General features: G+C 39.9%; 2 protein-coding genes across 3 annotated transcripts; both read left to right on the forward strand.

The window, feature by feature from the left end:
* Positions 1-9: 9 nt before the first annotated feature.
* Positions 10-7,893, forward strand: LOC145497273 (rab proteins geranylgeranyltransferase component A 1-like). Of its 2 annotated transcripts, none has more exons than XM_081477096.1 (7): positions 10-249; positions 2,464-2,530; positions 2,662-2,734; positions 3,142-3,299; positions 3,681-5,068; positions 5,723-5,877; positions 6,595-7,893. In XM_081477096.1, exons 1-7 carry the CDS (start codon positions 60-62, stop codon positions 7,009-7,011), a joined length of 2,448 nt encoding a protein of 815 aa, XP_081333222.1. In that variant the 5' UTR covers positions 10-59; the 3' UTR covers positions 7,012-7,893. The 2 variants fall into 2 exon arrangements, with proteins under 2 accessions (XP_081333222.1, XP_081333223.1); XM_081477097.1 differs by having other exon boundaries at positions 5,726-5,877.
* Positions 7,894-10,362: 2,469 nt separating this feature from the next.
* LOC145497474 (solute carrier family 25 member 36-like) lies at positions 10,363-12,725 on the forward strand. Its single transcript, XM_081477275.1, has one exon. The coding sequence runs from the start codon at positions 11,571-11,573 to the stop codon at positions 12,570-12,572; it is 1,002 nt and encodes a 333-aa protein (XP_081333401.1). The 5' UTR covers positions 10,363-11,570; the 3' UTR covers positions 12,573-12,725.
* Positions 12,726-18,776: the final 6,051 nt, after the last annotated feature.

Below are 18,776 nucleotides of genomic sequence, written 5' to 3' on the forward strand. Positions count from 1 at the left end.
CTCAATGAATTTTTGTTTTTCTTGCAAGGGAGTTATGTATACCAAACTTGCACTATCACATGGACAGATGGATGAAGCATTCCCGGGAGGATGATCAGCGGATGCTCCCAATGGGTATTGGTCTAAAACATTTTTTGATTGGGGTAAACGCGATAGCCAATCCGCTTGTTTGTCATATACTGCACAGAAAACATCGCAAAATGGCGGATGAACTTCCTGATGACTTTGATGTGATCGTTCTAGGAACGGGTATGCTGTGTGATTATAAACTCTCTAATGTCGTAAATTTTGGGGGAAAAATTTACAGGCTTCCGTAATTGGCAATTTTAATTATGCAGGCATAATTTCAAGTCGAATTATGGCGCAGTGATTTTAGCTTTATTTATGTTTTTTTTTTTTCCAGATTTTCACATTTTCATCGGGAAGCTACTACCGCTACTACACTTCGAACCTATAATCCTTACCCTTGTCTCACTTAAAAAAATACCTCTTGCATACGTAACTTAACAGTTTCGTTCGTGTTCGCCGTTGGGGAAAAAGGTTTAAACTGTACGCTGGTAAATATTGCTGACTAGACGTATTTCCATTCTGGAATTTAACCCATATCCCGCCCCCTTTAATCTATATTAAAAATTTAGCTGACCAGCTCACTGAGTAGAAAATCTTTGGTTTGAGATCAAGCAATGCATTATCAGCTTGTGCATTTGCTTTCAACTAGCAATTTTCAGTGGGGTTTGTAAACTGCTAGTAAAGGGCCAATTTAGATAGTACAAAATGGTCACATCTAACAAGTTTATGACAGGTCGTAATAATTATTGTTTCATGAAAATCAGACCCACAACTTGCATGTGAAGTTTTAGGTTTAGGAGCAACTACGCAATACAGGGCCACTTTTGAAGGTGCATAAATTTAGTGGCTTGTTTAGCTCGGCAGTGTATAATCTATATAAATTATATGCATTAAGTCCTAGGTCTATATATTTAGTGGCTCATTTGGCTCAGCAGTGGGAAAAAGAATGAGGAATAATCTATAGATGCAGTCCTAGGTCTATATATTCAGTGGCTGGTTTGGCTTAGACTACAAGTAGTCCCTCTTTCGCTTAGTCTGTTGCGCGAGACCGTAAATAATCCATGAGGTAAAAATGGCAGCGTGAAATCCTAGAGGCAATACGCACGCAAAAGGAGGGACTACCGCCTAAGCTAGAGACTTTGAATTAGGGTTACTCTCGCAACACAAAAATATGATTGGCTTATGTTAGGAGCTTGATAACACGTTGTCAACATTCGAGGTACGTGTGACATCTTGCAGGAATGTTTATCTCGCTCTCTGAAAATAGGGCACATGTCAAAGCGTTGGAATTGCATCTCACAGGCTGTGATATTCTTGTGATTCTGCCAACAGGCTATGGAAAGAGTTAAATTTATCAACCATTTTGCTTGGCAGAGCTTTTTGCCTCTAACCCAAAATGCGAGCATGTCAGTGATTTTTCCGCTCAACACGGGGTCAATAGCATTGTTGAAGGACACTTCCATAAATATGAATTGACTGAGCTTGGCCTTTCTGTTGTCCATTTGAAAGATTAAACTGGACTTTCACTAGAAACCGGACATCATATAGAAATATTCCACTGCTATTGGCAAACATGTCACCGCAGTTGGATGATCTCCTATGTCAAATACATAATGTAATTTCTCGGTTGAAACTCTCCATTTGAAAATTTTGCAATAATTTTTATTACATTTTAAACATACAGACACAGAAAAAAAATGTTGCAAGATACCTTCTTTGCCGTGTTCTTTTCAAAACTTCTTTTGGCAACATCGTAACGAAGTCAAGATATACTTTTCACAGCATGGGTTTGCCTCGCTACTGAAAGAGAAGAGTAATTTTATTCAAGACATCTCCCAGGGTTATTGAGAACAGGCGATAAAGAGAGGACGTCAAGATAAGGATACGTGTAATGAGATTGAAAATTTACACCGAAAAATCACTTGGCCATGGAAGGTCAAACTCTCTGGCTTAGGTGGTAATCCCTCCTTTCACGTGCTTCCCTCCCCCAGGAGTTCGCACAGCCATTTTTTGTTGCAGTTTTCTTTCATGTCACGCTCGACAGACTAAACAAAAGAGAGACAACTCGTTGTCTACTTTGGCCTGGCAGAGAATGACAAAGGAGCAAACGAGCCAAACGAGCTGGTTCTTTTGTGGATGATTAAAAGTGGCCTTGTATTTGGTAGTTTAGCCTAGGTTTAATTTACATAAAACAGATTTGTGTCACAGACTTGTTGTCACCTTGTTGTATAATATAGACACTTATGAAACAAATGGGTTTTTGTAAATCAACCCAGCAACTTTCCTTTGCACTCAATTTTGCATCACAGAGCCGCATTAGCTACAAAACAGTTAGCCCTTACTAAAATGCAAGGTTCATTTCTGTTTGTTTGTTTGTTTGTTTGTGATACAAAGGTTTCGCAGAGTCTGTGGTAGCAGCAGCCTTATCAAGAGTAGGTCTTAAAGTTCTTCATTTGGACAGGTCAGTAAAGGGCACAACAATTAATTTTCTCTCTCATTTTACTCAAAAGGCCAACTTGCTTAAATAGCATTTAATTTCACGTAGAAACATATCAAGCATGTACACTGACCTGAGAGATTTTGTTGTTGTAGGAATGATTATTATTCTGGCCAGTGGGTAACTTTCACATTTGATACATTGTTGAAATGGATCGAATGCAACCAGGTTGGTGAGATAAGCAGCATCATGATACATTTAGGCTAATGGTTAAGTGAAAGCAAAGCCTCAGACAGTTAATTTAAAATAATTTTATAATTCCTAAAATTCATTCTTAGCACTAATTTCAAGCCCTTTTTGTTAGGAATGCAACTTTGAGCCCCTTGTGACAGACTTCCTCATAACACAGACACTTTGTTTTGGCAGGCATAAATTTCACACTTTCACCGTCCATTTTTAATATTGTCATTGTCTCTTGTCTATCAACAATACTTGAAAGCCACAGAGGTCAACTAGTGGTTGTGCAAAGTGATACAATTTAAAGTTATGACTTGAAAAGAAAGCATGCAAAAATGTACAAGAGTAATTGTAAACAGATAGCAGCAAATTCAACAAAAACTTTTCCATGATTGCAGGCTAAAGATGTTGAAGACACAAACAAAAACCCAGATGAACAGTTGGAGTCTGGCACCCTCAATAATGGACCACCCAGCCTGGAGACAGATACCTACACAATTCCAGTTCCTGGTCAATCCAATGAAATCAAAAATGTAGTTGTCAAATCCTATTTTAGGTGAGTTTTCAAGCCAATAGTTCTACAAATATTGCAGAGTACATGGATTGCAGTGGGTATACCTCAGTTCTGCCAATTCAACCACTAAAATAACCCCCAACATTGCCCAAAATCGGCCAAAATAAGTGTGAAATACGTACTTTAGACACTTTCACTTTTCTGGGAAATTTGGTGACCCATACAAGAGACCAAGAGATTTGGTCTGTATCCAGGAAACTCCTTGATAATATTGCAAAGTTGGCAAAATGCCTAGCCCTTTGCAAGTATTGCATCCTGCCCATGTTTTGCACGCCGATAATCCTAAGTGATAAATTGTTTATCCTCCTTAATCAACCATTTTATGAATAATTTTACAATGATCAACTTATCTTATCCCATCAGGGAGAGACGACCAGAAGAATCAAGTCAATCTGAGCTAGTTACAGAGCCAGATGCACCTGAAAGTGCTGTTCGCCTCGCTGAACCTCAGAAATTACTGGATTCCAAAGAAATAGATGAATCCAAACCATGTGGTGAAAAGAACGCTTTACAAGAAGCTGGTACCTTAGAGGAATCCTCCACTGAAGAAAGCAATTCAGGAGAAAAACCTTTGGTTGATGTTCAGACAGCGGGTGTTTCTGAACCAAACCATACCAACAATACCCTTCAATGTGGAGAGGAAAGTGAAAACCTTTCCAATGAACTAAAAAGTGCCAAAGAAACATCTAAGGAGAGTAATGAAGAGGTGCCACTAACGGATTCAGATTCCAGTAATGTACAAGAAGTCGCATTTGTGCAACCACCAAAACAGAGAAGTGCACCCAAGCCTGTTATAGACATGAACATGACATACGATGATCTAAAGCCATACTGGAAAAGATTCAACATTGATATATCTCCCAAACTTCTGTTTTCTAGAGGCCCACTTGTGGAGGCATTGATTTCTGCAAACATCAGTCATTACGCAGAGTTCAAAGCCATCACAAGGATCTTGACATACATTGATGGAAGAGTGGAGGAGGTGCCGTGTTCAAGAGCTGATGTATTTAGTAGTAATGCCATATCTGTAGTGGAGAAACGGATGCTGATGAAATTTCTGACTTTCTGCCTTGATTTTGAACAACAACAAGACCAGTTTGAAGGGTTTGAGGACAAACCTTATAGTGAATTCCTCCAGTCTCGAAGACTGACCCCCAACCTGCAGCATTTTGTAATTCATGCCATTGCAATGGTCAAACCAGAAACTGCAACAGTGCAAGGATTAAAAGCTACACAAAGGTTTCTTCAATCCCTCGGACGCTATGGAAACACGCCCTTCATTTGGCCCCTTTATGGTGCTGGAGAGCTACCACAAGCATTTTGCCGCATGTGTGCTGTGTTCAGTGGCTTATACTGCCTCAGGCGAGGGGCATCAACCATCATTGTCAGTGAAGCTGATGGCAAATGCACAGGAATAATCTCCGAAAATCAAGTGCTGAAATGCAAATGGTTGATAACAGAATTTTCTTATGTGCCTGAAAGATTCAGAAAAGAATGCACACAATTTGTTTCCAGAGCAGTTTTCATAACCTGTGGCTCTTTGAAGGCTTCTGAAGAGGATCACATCACTATTCTGTCAGTCCCTCCATCATCAGAGGGAGGAGAGCCAGTCAGAGTCACTGAATTAGGGCCATCCTCTATGGCATGTCCCAAAGGTCTCTACGTAGTCCATTTAGTTAGTAAAGGTTTGTCTGCTGCCAAGGAAGATTTGCAACCAACGGCAGACAAACTATTTCATTTTCCATCTGATGGTGAGTTGAGTGGCTTTCAGTGGCTTACTACACTGTGATTATATCAAATACCAAAAAATGACTATGTAGTCGCTATTTTTAATAGGCAGCTATTGAACAGTCATACCTCTCCACAACGGCCACCTTCGGGACAGAGGAAAGTGGCTGTTGTAGAGAGGTGGTTGTTATGGGGAGGTACATGACTTGTAGGGTTTTTTTTCCAGGGCTGCAACAGTTTTTGTCAGAGTTTTTATTTTAGCACATATCAATACAACAGAAACACAGACCAACAATGTGCAGCGATCAAGTTTCATGACTTTTTACAACAGAAAATGGGTTTTTGTATTCACAGTTTGTCAGTTGTGGATTAACGTGCCATTGTCAAGAGGTTATTTTGGCCTTTTGGGACTAGTTGTAGTGGCAGTTGCTTTTGTGGGGTGGTGGCCATTGTAGAGAGATTAAAGTATGAGTGAATGTATGGACTGTCCACTGGGACCAAAAAATGTGGCTGTCATTGGAGGTTTATTGGCAAATTCTTTTTAACTGTCCTCACAGGTTTTCAGTCCACATCAGGCATTTTTTTAGGGTAACACTCATATTAACCCAGAAGTGATTTGTTCTGAGTTTTCTTATCTGCTTAGTTAGACGCTGAGCTCATTTTCTTTTCTAACTCAGCAGGAACTGCTCCCAGTGACAAGCCCACTGTCCTGTGGTCTTTGTATTTCAACCAAGCAATCCCTGATTCATCTTGCATCAGCGACTTGCCACCGAATGTTTATGTTACATCACTTCCAGGAATGTCCATAGGATTTGGTGAAGCCCTGCAACAGGTAACTGACTAAGAGCAAATTTTGCTTTTGTCCTCTCTTCCAATCTGTAAAATTAATGGGGAAAGCTTTTAGCCTATCTTTTAAAAATCTGTTTGTGTCTGTATCCCTTCTCTTATTAAATATATATAAAAAATATTAATAGCTTCTTAGACACATAGGTGTGATCAATATAACGTGATGGTAGTGATCAATGATTAATTTTTCCCTATATTTAGTACAACAAAGTGACAAAAATTAAGAGTATTATCATCTGGGGAATAAAGTGTGTCGATTTTCTACCAAATTCTTAAAAATAACATTAAAAGAGATTTATGGCAGTTAGTAAGGAGAATTCATATTATAAGCATGAAATTGAAAGTGTTAAAAACTGATAAAACTTCTCACCCGTCCACGGGTCCACAATACCAGAGCTTAACCAAGTTTTCTTGGAAAGATGGTTTGATAAAGAGTGTTGCTACACCCCTTGGGTAGGCTATCTACCCCAGTCTTAGTATTTTGTGAGGTTTTCTCAATAGACCACTGGCACCCATTTATACCACTGTGTACAGAGATGCAAACCATTAGCAAGGGTACCTTGTCATCCACTCCTCAGAGCAAAACTCTGGTCCGAACTCAAGCTACAGATTGTAATAATAAAGCGCATTTTGTTTTTAGCAAAATCTCTTCTTTTTTTCAGTCGAGTAGCTACAAACATTTCATTACTCTCTCTCCCTTTAGGCCAAGGAGGTATTTGAAAAAATCTGTCCCAATGAAGAATTCCTGCAACCAGTTCCTAACCCAGAAGATATCATATTAGATGACTTCTTACAAGATGCAAATCAGAATGCCACACAACCAGGGCTGGGAGCTCAAGCCGATGCTGCTGATCCAGACAGTGGGGAAGAACCTCCAGCTTTGACGACAGAACAGGAGCAAACTGAGGGCGACAGTGGTGTTGGCCTTCAGCCCGGTGGGCAAGAAGATCCAACAGAACAGGAACGAGCTGGGGAAGGCTGTGGTGTTAGCAATCAGCTCAGTGGAGAAGAGAGTCCAGTCTTAGCAACAGAACAGGAACAAGCTAATGCTGATGGTGTTGAAAGTAGTCAACCAAGTGAAGAAGACAGTCAATCAACAACTGCACCATCTGACTCTTAAGAATATCTGGCGATATTATTATTAAACATAAAACTGTCTTGACAAAAAACAGCTTACTGTTGTCCTAAAAATGGTTAACGATGGCAATATCAGTAGATAACAAGATGTCCCCTGATTCATAATGTATAGCCATAGTAAATGTGTAGGACAAAAATAAGGGGAGATACAGAGGACTAATTTTTAGCGTGGTGGCAGCCATGGCTCGAGTCCCGCCCTGTAACCGATCGGGTAGCCACTCTCGTAAGGTCTCACATGGATGGCTTGATACCCTATTGAAGGACAACAGAACAAACAACAGAAACAATGCCCCTAGCCCCAAAACAATAACAGCTGCTAACAATCAAAAGAAGTACAAACTTGCGAAAACTGCTATACTTCTGCCTGGAACACTGCATTGTGGATTTTTCTCTTGGGTTGGGGTACAGTTTTCTTCACAGTGCCTCTCTCCATCTAGGTGTATAAATGAGTATTACTAATTTTATGCGGGGCGTTACCCTGCAAAGGACTAGCATCCCATCCAAGGAGGAGTAGAAGCACTCCTGGGACACTTGACCCAACCTGCTTCCAAAAGTAACAGATGGACGAAATAAAAAATGTTACATGCAATGGTGACGAAAAGGCGATGTAGCTAAATTATGATCAAAAATTCACAATAATATTAATGATACATTTAGAGGAGAAATGTCGATTAGAGATAATTAGTATCTAAAATGTAACTGATTTTAACTTTATTTAGTCAAACACGGTTGTTATAGGCGGAACGGAATATCCATGTATTGACCAGCAGGTTTGAACTAGTACAAGTTGTAGCTGGAATCAATTTATTTTTCTTATGTAAATTTTAAGAGCACAAATAAAGATCGTTGTTGTTTCAAAGTCAAACCTCTCCTGCTGTGTTTATCTCTGTTTACAGGCAAACTAAGCAACAACCTTCAACAGTATTTATCAATACCAAAAGAATAAATATTACAAGTTTCACCCACTAAAAGCATGGCTTGTCGAGTCGGGTGGGAACCAATAGATCATAAACACAAAAATTACAACTCCATTTAATTAAATGTATGGGTTTTCACTCTCCACAAAATTGCAATCATTATAAACGCTTGACTGGAAACAAGAGACCATGATAGTGCCCATGATATTGATCTTGGACATTCTATTGAAATGTTAATACATCTTCTGATGTTCTTTATGTTTGTTGTTGTTGTTGTTGTTGTTCAAAAATATTCGAGGAACGTTCCTTTCCTTACTTTACTGGGGTTTGCGTCAAGTGTCTGACTGTAAAGTGGTGCCAACGACTGATGGTCATTTGGGGGATACTGATACCTAAAATTGAATTTTTATTCTTTTTATCCGTTGTATAAACATTTTATTTTAAACTCGACGCATTAGCTTTCTAAGGTAGGAGTCCATTAAGCTCCGATTCATGGAGTGTAACTAAAGTATGTTTGTATGTATGTAGTATGTTTATATTGGTCCTTGGTAAAATATTTGAAAGACTGCAATACCGGCGCCGAGAAATAAGGCCCCTTTCCACACTACTCCAGAGGATCGAGGAAGACTTTAAAAACGCAACCAGTCACTACGTCATTTTGGAATCGTGACGCCATCGTTTTCGAAAAGCTCCGTTAATGTCTTCCGATCACACTAAAAAGCAAAGCCGGCGTTTTCGAATTCTTCCGTTTTGGAGAGCGCTTTCGAAAAGTTCCGTTTTGGACTTTTCGTGACGGGTTAGTGTGGACCTTAGGCCCAATCGAAGAAATAAAACTGCCCTTCAAATTCCTCCGGCGTAGTATGGATGCTGCCTAAATTAGCAAATTTCCAAATGTCTTGGCTCGCCTTCGTTGGTAGCGATTTCTATGGCAGTCCAGTGGGGGGTCCAGGGGACGGGCCCGGGGAGACCGCCCCGCCCCCTTATTTTGGGTAAAAAACAAAAAGATCGCAGAAGGAAGATAAGCCGGCAGGGCAAGCAAACCCCCACCCTTCCCCCACCCTCCCTCCCCCCCACCCCTTAGCTCAAGGTCTGGACTCCGCCATTGGGCACAGGCTGTTGTTCAAGTACGAACAAAACCCGTAAAGGGTCGGAAAAACGCCAAGATTTTTACAATCACCGCCGTCGGCGAAAACGCTGAAAATGCATTCAACAGGTTTGGCCGGAGAATACCGCAGATCCGCGGTTCAAGATAAAGATTGCCGAAATGCGGCATGAGAAAGTTGTTCCGTACCGCAATGCCGCAAATTGTAACAACCCCCGCCATTCATAGACCACCAAGGAAAGGAAAACGCCAAATGCGAGCGGGAGATGTGCCTCAGTTAATAATAATTGTAGGGACAACTGCATTATATTTTTTGTCATCTGTTCAAGAAAAGTAAAAAAAAAAAAAATGCCATTCCTGGTCAAAGGGGTATTCTGTATCAAGAATGCCGGACTGATCATGACTAAATGTCGCTTTATGGGCAGCGTAAAAAGTTCGCGAAAAAAATTATTGGCACTTTTGTTCTCATGTGAAGCAAATGCTCTATACTTCTAAATTTGCTGTTTACTTTGCAAACGGTTTTCACGTGCCCAAATAATAAGTATACTCACTGGTACTCACTGAATAGAATACTGAATACCCTGGTTACAGAGGTTTCATTCTTTTCTATTTCTCAGTTAAATGTGCGCCGCAAAGCAGTGAAAACGAGTCGCAAAGCAGCTCGCTTTGGACTCGGTGACGGCTTTTTCACTTCAGTAGCATGAAGAAAGAAAACCTCTAGACCAGTCGGGGCAGTCACTGAAATGACCCAGAGTTTCGACTATTATTTATTGCCCAATCAGAGAGAACACAGACAATTCATTTCGAACTCATCATAGTCAACTTATCACCAACACAACTAAAGGTCGGCATACACGAGGGGTCGACTAGTCCCTGCGGCTAGTCCCTGAAACTAGTCCCCTGAAGAGTTTACACGACGGGACTGGTCGCGGGGACTTGTCCCACGAGCAGTTCACCCGAAGCGTTTTGAGGAACGAGTCGCAGGGACTTGTCCCAAAAATTCAAACTGGTTTGAATTCGTGGGACTATTTAAGGCGGCAAAAATGGCAAGTTCACACGATGGGACTTGTTCCCGCAACCAGGAGCTCATGGGCTCCTGCCGCAACTTGCTACAGGGACTAGTCTCAAAAACTAGTCCCCTCGTGTGTACCGACCTTAACAATAGGCATAACTCACGATTTCATTATGAGAATGTTTAAAATTGATAATCTTCGCTTTTTGAAAATTCCTTACGACAAATAAAAACCTTGCAAGTGTTCAAGATCATCTATGTCTTCAAATAATGACCTTTGGTATTTTATTTCTTGACTGACATTATTTTCTTCAATTTTTGGGCACCTGTCCAGTTAATTAGGAAACCCGTCACTTGCACAATAATTGTCTCGGATACCATCACGTGTAAATACCACTGAGTGGAAATCCGCATAAGAAATAGACGTGTAACTGATTGGGTTTTTCTGGTGAACCTATGAAAATGGCATGAACCTGGAATGTTTTGCGAAATCAGTAAAAACTTCGTTTAAAATGGGTTCTAGATTAAGCCAAAGTAATTTCATGTAAGTTGCAAAATTAAGAAAATCGTCAGTGTAAAAAAAGCGAGGCAGAGAGAAACAGCAACAACCAGAGAACTGCGCTTGACCACAACGAAGTGAAATCGAAGTGATTACATCAGTAAGAAGCCTTGTTCGGTAACGCAAACTACAGTAGATGGTAAAATGCCAGGGATTTTAATGTGTATGTATTGCATGATCAGATAAGAACGAAGGGCAGCCATACGAAGCCATACCTTTCTCCAGCTCAGTCCTTCGTCATGTTTATATTACACTTTATTTCGTTGCACGGTTTCTTCGAAACTGCACGTAGTTTAATTTTTAGTGAGGAAGGCTGAACCTATTTAAAAGAAATTATGTTCTCGATGTAACTCAGAGGGGCCGGAAAAAGGAGAAGAACTGAAGTTAAAATAGAAACTGACTAGTTTATTTATATCCCTGTGTGATAGATCATGCGACACACAGCTAATCACATGATGCCATGATCAGCCGGCGTTTTTTTTTTTTTCGAGACATATCTAATCTTTATAAGACGTTGTTTTACAATTTGGCCAGACGGGATATTTCACATAAATTACTTCAAACAATAGAACCATGATTGTAAAATGGTGTAAATCAAATTGCAACAGAATTGTTTGATCTAAATTTTCCCAAGAATTATACTGTGAACATGAACGGATTCTTTTCGATTTTGACGGGGGCTAACTTTTTGGTAACTTTCCAATAATGTAAATATATCGTGTAAACCTCACGTGTACCTCTTTGCGGACCATGTACCTGTGCAAAATTGCATAACCAATCCTAATATGGTAAGGCTGGGGGTGTGTCGTGACGTCACTCACCATAACGGGCGAAGTGAACCTTTTGTATATTTGGTTGCATCAAAACTTTTTCGCCGGTAAGAAATATTCGCGCCGGCTGTTTTCTTTTCGTGTTTAGCCAGATTTGTTCCTTGCTTGTCCTCTATTACATCATGAGTCGCAATAAGAAGCAACACTCTCCAACTGTTCATTTTGTTGCTGGTGGTTTGGGAGGTTCGTTCGGCGCCTTCGTAACATGTCCTCTGGAAGTTATTCAGACAAGACTTCAATCGTCCGCATTTCGGCTTCAAAGAACTGCAAAACTTCGGGTTACCCAAAATCTCTCATCAACTGGCCCAGCTGCAAATTTCAGTACAACCACTGTGGCTGACTCGAAACTAAACATCGCCGCGAACCGTTTCAAAGGAATAATTTCGTATGGAAGGTACATGGTTCAACACGAAGGGTTCTTTTCGTTATACAAAGGCCTAGGACCGACACTGATCGGTGTCACTCCGTCGAGAGCGATATACTTCGCCTTGTATTCCACAGCAAAGGATAAGTTGAACAATTCCGGCAAACTAACTGCTGATTCTACGCCGGTGTATATGATTTCAGCCGCGGCTGCTTCGTTTGTTAACCACACAGTCACAAACCCGCTGTGGTTTGTGAAAACGCGATTGCAATTAGATCACAGAGACGCTCGGAGAGTAAGAACTTTCCAGATAGTGAGAGACGCTTACAAGAGCGAAGGAATCAGAGCTTTTTACCGAGGGCTTTCAGCATCTTATGTGGGAATCTCAGAGACGGTCGTGCATTTCACGATCTACGAACAAGTGAAAGCGAGATTACTGAAGTTTCAACGCAAGACACTTCGAGACCTGAATGTGGTCGAGTGTCTCCTCGCTGCCGGTTTTTCAAAATCTATCGCTGCTAGTCTTTGCTATCCGCATGAAGTTGCTCGCACCCGCCTCCGTCAACAGGAAAGCGAATTTCTGGGAAAGGCCAAGTACAGATCGTTTCTTCAAACACTGAAAACTGTCGTAAAGGAGGAAGGATGGAGTGGTCTTTATGGAGGTTTAGGAACTCACTTACTTCGTCAAGTGCCTAACACGGCGATCATGTTCTTTACTTATGAAGGAGTAGTACATCTTTTAGAATCAGGGAACGCATGAACCGTTCTATGTATGTTGGAAATCGAAATTTCATAATCACCAATCCACATGTTATCAGAAATTTCTGGCAATAACGAAATGAATAAGCTTAAATTTTGTAGTTTTCGTGAACGGAAGTGACGGTAGATTTAGTATTAAAATAGTTTATCTTGTTGATTTTACTTTTTCTCTTGCCAAGATTTGGCTTGGTTTGAAGTATCGAGTTCTTTCGAGGATAGTTCTTGAGTTCTTGTAGGTTATTTAAATTTATGTGGTAGGCTAAATCTCCTTCGGTGGCATTGGACCATGCCAGAGATTTCACAAGGTTATGAATATTTCAATGATTTACGTTGTTTCCTTTGCTAAAAGGTTGCTTAGGAATAGTTAAATAATTTGTGTCCAGGCTGATTTGAGTTATATTCTTTTTTTTGCAGAATGGCTAATGTTTGGAGTTTATTTTACCAATAATAATTATTTTATGTATCTGTTAATTCCCCACGGGTATAAATATTGGAATGCATGTGACTTTCCATTGAGAATTACATTTTGGTAGTTCTGAGAGTAGGAACTTGCCATTAAAATATTTTTTATTTTCACAAAGTCTGTGCAAAATGATCCGAGAAACACTTCTTTTCAAAGCTTGTTTTTTGTTTCGGCATTATTCATGGCAGTTATTATTTCACTTAAAAAAAAAAAACAATTGTTTCACTTGCCTTGACCTTCACCAAGTTCAGAGATATAATTACTAATTTGACTAAGGCTGCTCAGCAGTATCCTTATTTTGTTGTCCACTATGCATATGACAACAGTTTGCTGTTTAAGTTATCAAATACAACCCCAATGTAACGTGACTTATCTGTTTGGTATCGAGCTAAAAGAAGTAATTTATCTTGTTCATCCTTCCAATGTTTGTTTTTTTGGGTGAGGAGGCAGTATTAAATCCTTGTGTGGGAGGGAAAGAAGCTTGCATGACAAGCAGTGTTAAATTTTTATTTACACTCCAACATGATTAATTCAACTCAGGTTGCCTGTTTATTATTTTTGATTATTATTTTGTCCTTTACTGTCGATATGAGAATAATATGTTGTCCTAGCTATCAATGTAAACACAAGGTGGCTATTGTTTGGTATCAAGCAAAAAATAATCTTTCTTCCTAGGAAAATTGCATTCTTGAAAAAATGTTTGTGGTTAAGGTGGAGAGGAAGCATTTATACTTACATGGGAGGGGAAGGGAGGGATGGGGGAGGGATGGGATTTTGTCTGCTTGATAAGCACTGTATCTATTTAATATACTTTTTTATTAAAAATATGAATATTTTTGTGGTTTATAAAATTTTGCTAGTCAGTTGACTATTCTTGCTTAATTCTTGATATACCACTCATAATCTTTTGGACCAAAGGTACATACACATAAATGCCACTTTTGACAGAACAATCAGTGCACCTTATTGTGTGTGTAAGATGCTAACACCCCACGATCCAGCTGTAGTGGTCCTTTGTTTGCATCACATCCATAGTGCAGTTGATCAAGAACAATATTGTCAGAGAGGGCCTATCTCTGTGCGTAGATGGCACAGATTTTCAGCAATTCTTTACCCACTTGCTCTGGTTGACAGCCACTTAATGGGCATTCTCCTCCTGGTTTGTTATTCCATTCTGTTTCAGTCGTTCTATACCAAGTTGTTCTTTGTCTTCTAACACTTCTCCTATCCATTAGAAATCAAGACAGTCCTTTCCCAGAGGGAGGGAGAAGGGTAATCCTGGGTGGGGGTGTGCGGCCTGCCTCCCAAAACCCTAAACTACTCAAGACCAAAATCTGCGATTTTGCAGCTGCCTTATTTATGACCGTACCAAAAGTAAGTTACTCTTAATTTATGATCAGACCCTTAAATCAATACCCTGTTTCAGACCCATCTCGTAATTAGTTTCCTAGTTCAGACCGATGGCAAAAGCATTGTGAAGGGCTTTTATTGATGGCGTTATTGATGATTAAAAAGGTAGCTTCTAAAAAGAATTGGCAAATTCAAGAGGAGGGAAAAACACCATACCCTATTTGCGACCAAAATGGCCAAAATCAGTACCCTATTTCTGATCAAAACATCTAAAAGACCATACCCTTTGAGGCTGCTTATACCTTTATAGCCCATATAAGGTAGTAAGTACACCCCCTCCCCCACCCCCACAACCCCCGGGGTGCCTTCATAAGATCCACTTGACTGGGCTGCATCCTGGACATCTTCGGAGACCCAAGGGCTGCTAGTTGGGACAATGCGGTATTTTCAGGCGACGTGATAGTTTTGGGCGAAAGTTTACTTCAAGTGTGGGAGGGCCCCAGGGCACTTACCGGTACTCTTACTGAACCAGTTCAAGAAGTGATTGAATTCCTTCCAGCGCTTATTACCTTTCAACACTTTTGGAATGTGCCTGTCTGTGGTGGTCTAATGGCAAGTGCGCTGGACTCTGTATTGAGCAGACTGGCCTACCATCCCTGGCTGAGATCATTATGTCATGTATTAATTTGGGGAAAACAGTTTCTGCCTCAGTCTCACAGTCTCCAGGTGTAAAAACAGATGCCAGGAATTTACAAGGCTAGGTCATTACATCATTACAAGGCTAGGCCATTGTAAAAAAAAAAATACTTCTTAGTCGGCGCATCAGGTATGTTATGGACAGGTCAATGGATGAGTGAGAGATGTATGTATGTCACACAAATCAGATTAAATCTACTATAAACAGCCAATCAAATTTCTTGTTGTAAAGGTAAATGGTATGTGAAAAGATTTGATCCTGATACAGTTCAGAACAGCCATATTTATTCTTCTCTAAAAGAGGAAGAAGTATTGATATATTGGGTTTACTTCAACATTTTCTGTCGGTTAGGCTGAGGATTTTATGAACAAGATGAGCCTTGAGGTTTGAAACAGTTCGTGAGTTAACAGTATGCAAATGGAACGGAAATTTTCATTGTTAGTTACAAAGGTAACTTGATACTTTTGTTTTTCACAAGGAGTAAATTCAGTTAGAGGTCACGAATCGTCGCTCCGAGTTCTTAGGACATGTTTTAGAGGAGAGGAGACTATTTAGATTTGAAACAGTTCTAATGTTTACAATAGTAAGTGCGGGTAACGATTTTTTTGTTCTTGTTGCATGCAAATATAATGAAATATTTTTACTTTTTAGTTACAAAGTGTAATTTGACACTCTCGTTTTTCACAATTAGAGCTGACGAATCGTCACCACTCTTTCCCACGAGATGTTTGCTATCTTAGTAACAAATGGTAACTTAACACTTGTTTTTTTATATGGGAGTAAATTCAATTAGAGCTGACAAGTTAGCGGCTATTGTTTCCAGGATATTAAACAAAAAAGAAGCTTTCATTTCTGAACGGTTTTTACGGGTCTGCTAAATCTGCGAGCCAGCGAGCCATGCGAGCCACGGTGTGAGCCATGCGAGTCATGCGAGTCATGCGAGTCATGCGAGCCATTTATGCGAGTATTTTTTTTTTCTTCAACTGGTCTGGGAGGTGGTCGACTTTTCGCCAAGAAACATAGATCTCGTGCCCGACTATCACTAAACTATCGCTATAAACCGCTCGCCCGCCATCTTGAAAGCGGAGATGACCCTGGGGACGAGTATAAACGGTACAACCTCGCTCCTAGGGTACTCTCTCTTTCCGGGCCTGGGAAATTAATTTTAAATAAAAATTTAGCTACAAAAGTGCCAACAATTGAAATATTCCCAAAAGAAAATCCTAATCTCGTTTCGGTTACCAGAACTATTGCTGGTACGGCAAATATGAAAAATGCTCTAAACATCTGCACATCGTGCCAAGTCTTGCGTCATAGTAATGGCTACCCTGAGTGTGATGAATTTTTTTCTTTGTTTCATATTTTTGTTGTTTGGAGAAAATTTTGTGTATTCAAATCGCCCAGGATCCGCAAAAAATAAAAACGATGCGTCAAAGATTTATTAAGGTTCAGGACTAAAGTAAAGAAATTTTCTGAGAGAAACGCACGGCTCCACCGCCCCACCGCTACTCGAATGGGTAAGTGAATGGTATCCATTGGCACCTGTCATTCATTGATATCCACGTTGAAAATCATTCAAGAAAAAAGAGAACAGTACTTCAGGGCAACTCCGTGTATTGGCGTCAAGAATGGTGAGTGAATCGCGTAATTTTTACAGGTTCGCTCTTTAGTGAATCAGAGTTACCAAAACTTTGTCGGTTGGCTGACTGCTGCATGTGGTTGTCCCTTCCCTTAGAATTTAATATTGCAAGAATTTAATATTGCGATCTTATTCATCTTGTTCCGTTGCTCTTGTTCTTGTTCTCATGTGAATGTAAATGTAACAAATAAAAAATCTTAACATTTTTACTGGGGCTCGCATGACTCCCATGACTCGCATGGCTCGCATGGCTCGCCCTTTGGCTCGCATGGCTCGCTGGCTCGCATGACTCGCATGACTCGCATGGCTCGCGTGGCTCGCATGGCTCGCCCTTTGGCTCGCATGGCTCGCTGGCTCGCAGGTTTATAAAACTCGGTTTTTACATCTCTGCAGTAGCAATTTAATAGTTTTATTTGATGACATTCATTTCAGTCTGATATTTTTAAAGGTAAAAAGTATGAAAGCTGTTCAAATGTTCTTTGAAGACTGCGTGGCACCAAGTTAAAGTGCAATTTAATCAGATCAGACTTTCAATGTGTCAGAGAGGTTTTTTTCCTCTTTCTTTCTATTTTCGGTGAAGTTGTGTTGTGTTGTGTAAAAAGGGTGAACTTACGACTCGTATAAAATGCGAAAAAGTCTCTTAATTAACTTGAGTATTTTTGAGCAAAAATTCCCCTTGGGGGTTGGAAGGGCTATGTGATCGGTGAGTGAGGGAGTTATGCATGTGCGCGTGTCACACCAATCACAGTGCAGGTTGTATCAAAGAATGAATCAAATTGCCTGTTAGAAAATAAGATGGTATCTACATTAATCTGGAGACATGTCAGATTACTGTAGTTTGTTCAGTCAAACATTTTATGGCTTACTATTTAGCCATCTTACCATGACTGATGTAGTATCACATGTACATCATAAATTCCCAGTTTCTTTCTTGCTGTATATCGCAACCAAAAAACTTGTCAAATTAACCAAATCATTACTGTAGACAGCTCCATGAATGCTCCTATCTCCGACACTTCACACAAAAAAATAACTCTTGCACGCCTTGCGTGCCTGTGTTTATGCTTGGCACTGATCAACTGGTCACAGTATGATAATAACTATCCAAGACTGTAGAACTCAAAAGAAGCATGGAAAATCTTAAAAGGGGCACCGCATGGACAAGCAAATCCACACTGTTCAAATTATTTATTTCATAAATCAGTTTATTTTATCAATTTTGTATCTTGTTTGTATAGTATTTATGGTTTTCCTCTTCACATCTTGCTATATTTCACAACAAATTTACTTGCACTACACCAGGAATTTTTTTCCTCAGGACGCTTTTTCGGCTCACTGAAAAAGCAGTGTTCGCGTGCATGAATTTTTTTGGAATAAGTATTCCTGTGGGATATTTATTTTACAAAATATCCCCACGCCCCATTCACTGAAAAGTCAAATGGACCACCCCTTAAACCATTTGATGTGAACTTTGTTGTTTAGCTGGAATACACGTATTCTGCACTAGTCCTTGTTGCAGTCGAAAAACAGAAACCGAAAAACTTGTCTAACACTTTTTGCTTAAGCACGAATTTTTTTTTTAAAAAAAAAAGCAGGAAACATCCTGTTCTCCGAGACTATTTACGTTTTATATTAATATAATTGAGGTTAATCTGACACATTTATTTTAGATGCATGCGAAGGAGTCAACTTTATGACGCTCAGTGATTAAGTGTAGCTGACGCGAAGCGCGGGAAAATGTGTGTGGGTGGTCACGATTGGTTTTGCTTCTGACTGGACTAAAACCGGCGCGAGTTTTTCAAGACAGTCGTGTTGCGTACTTGATGCAAAACCGATTACTTTTCGACAGTAAAATGAAAACTGCTCTATCTACGTACCTTAGTGCATTAAGCATATTATAAGAGTTATAACTTGAAAAGCATTTTGAACAGGCAGAGTAACTAATGAAAGCTTTTAACTTGAAATCGATTGTTTCAGTCAAAAAGGAAAAGGTTACGTTTGCTGTAGGTATACGTAAGTTGCAGTGTTCTTTAACCGTGTCACTGCTACCTAAATT

This window comes from Orbicella franksi, chromosome 9, assembly GCF_964199315.1.
Source record: "Orbicella franksi chromosome 9, jaOrbFran1.1, whole genome shotgun sequence".
NCBI classification, from domain to species: Eukaryota; Metazoa; Cnidaria; class Anthozoa; order Scleractinia; family Merulinidae; genus Orbicella; species Orbicella franksi.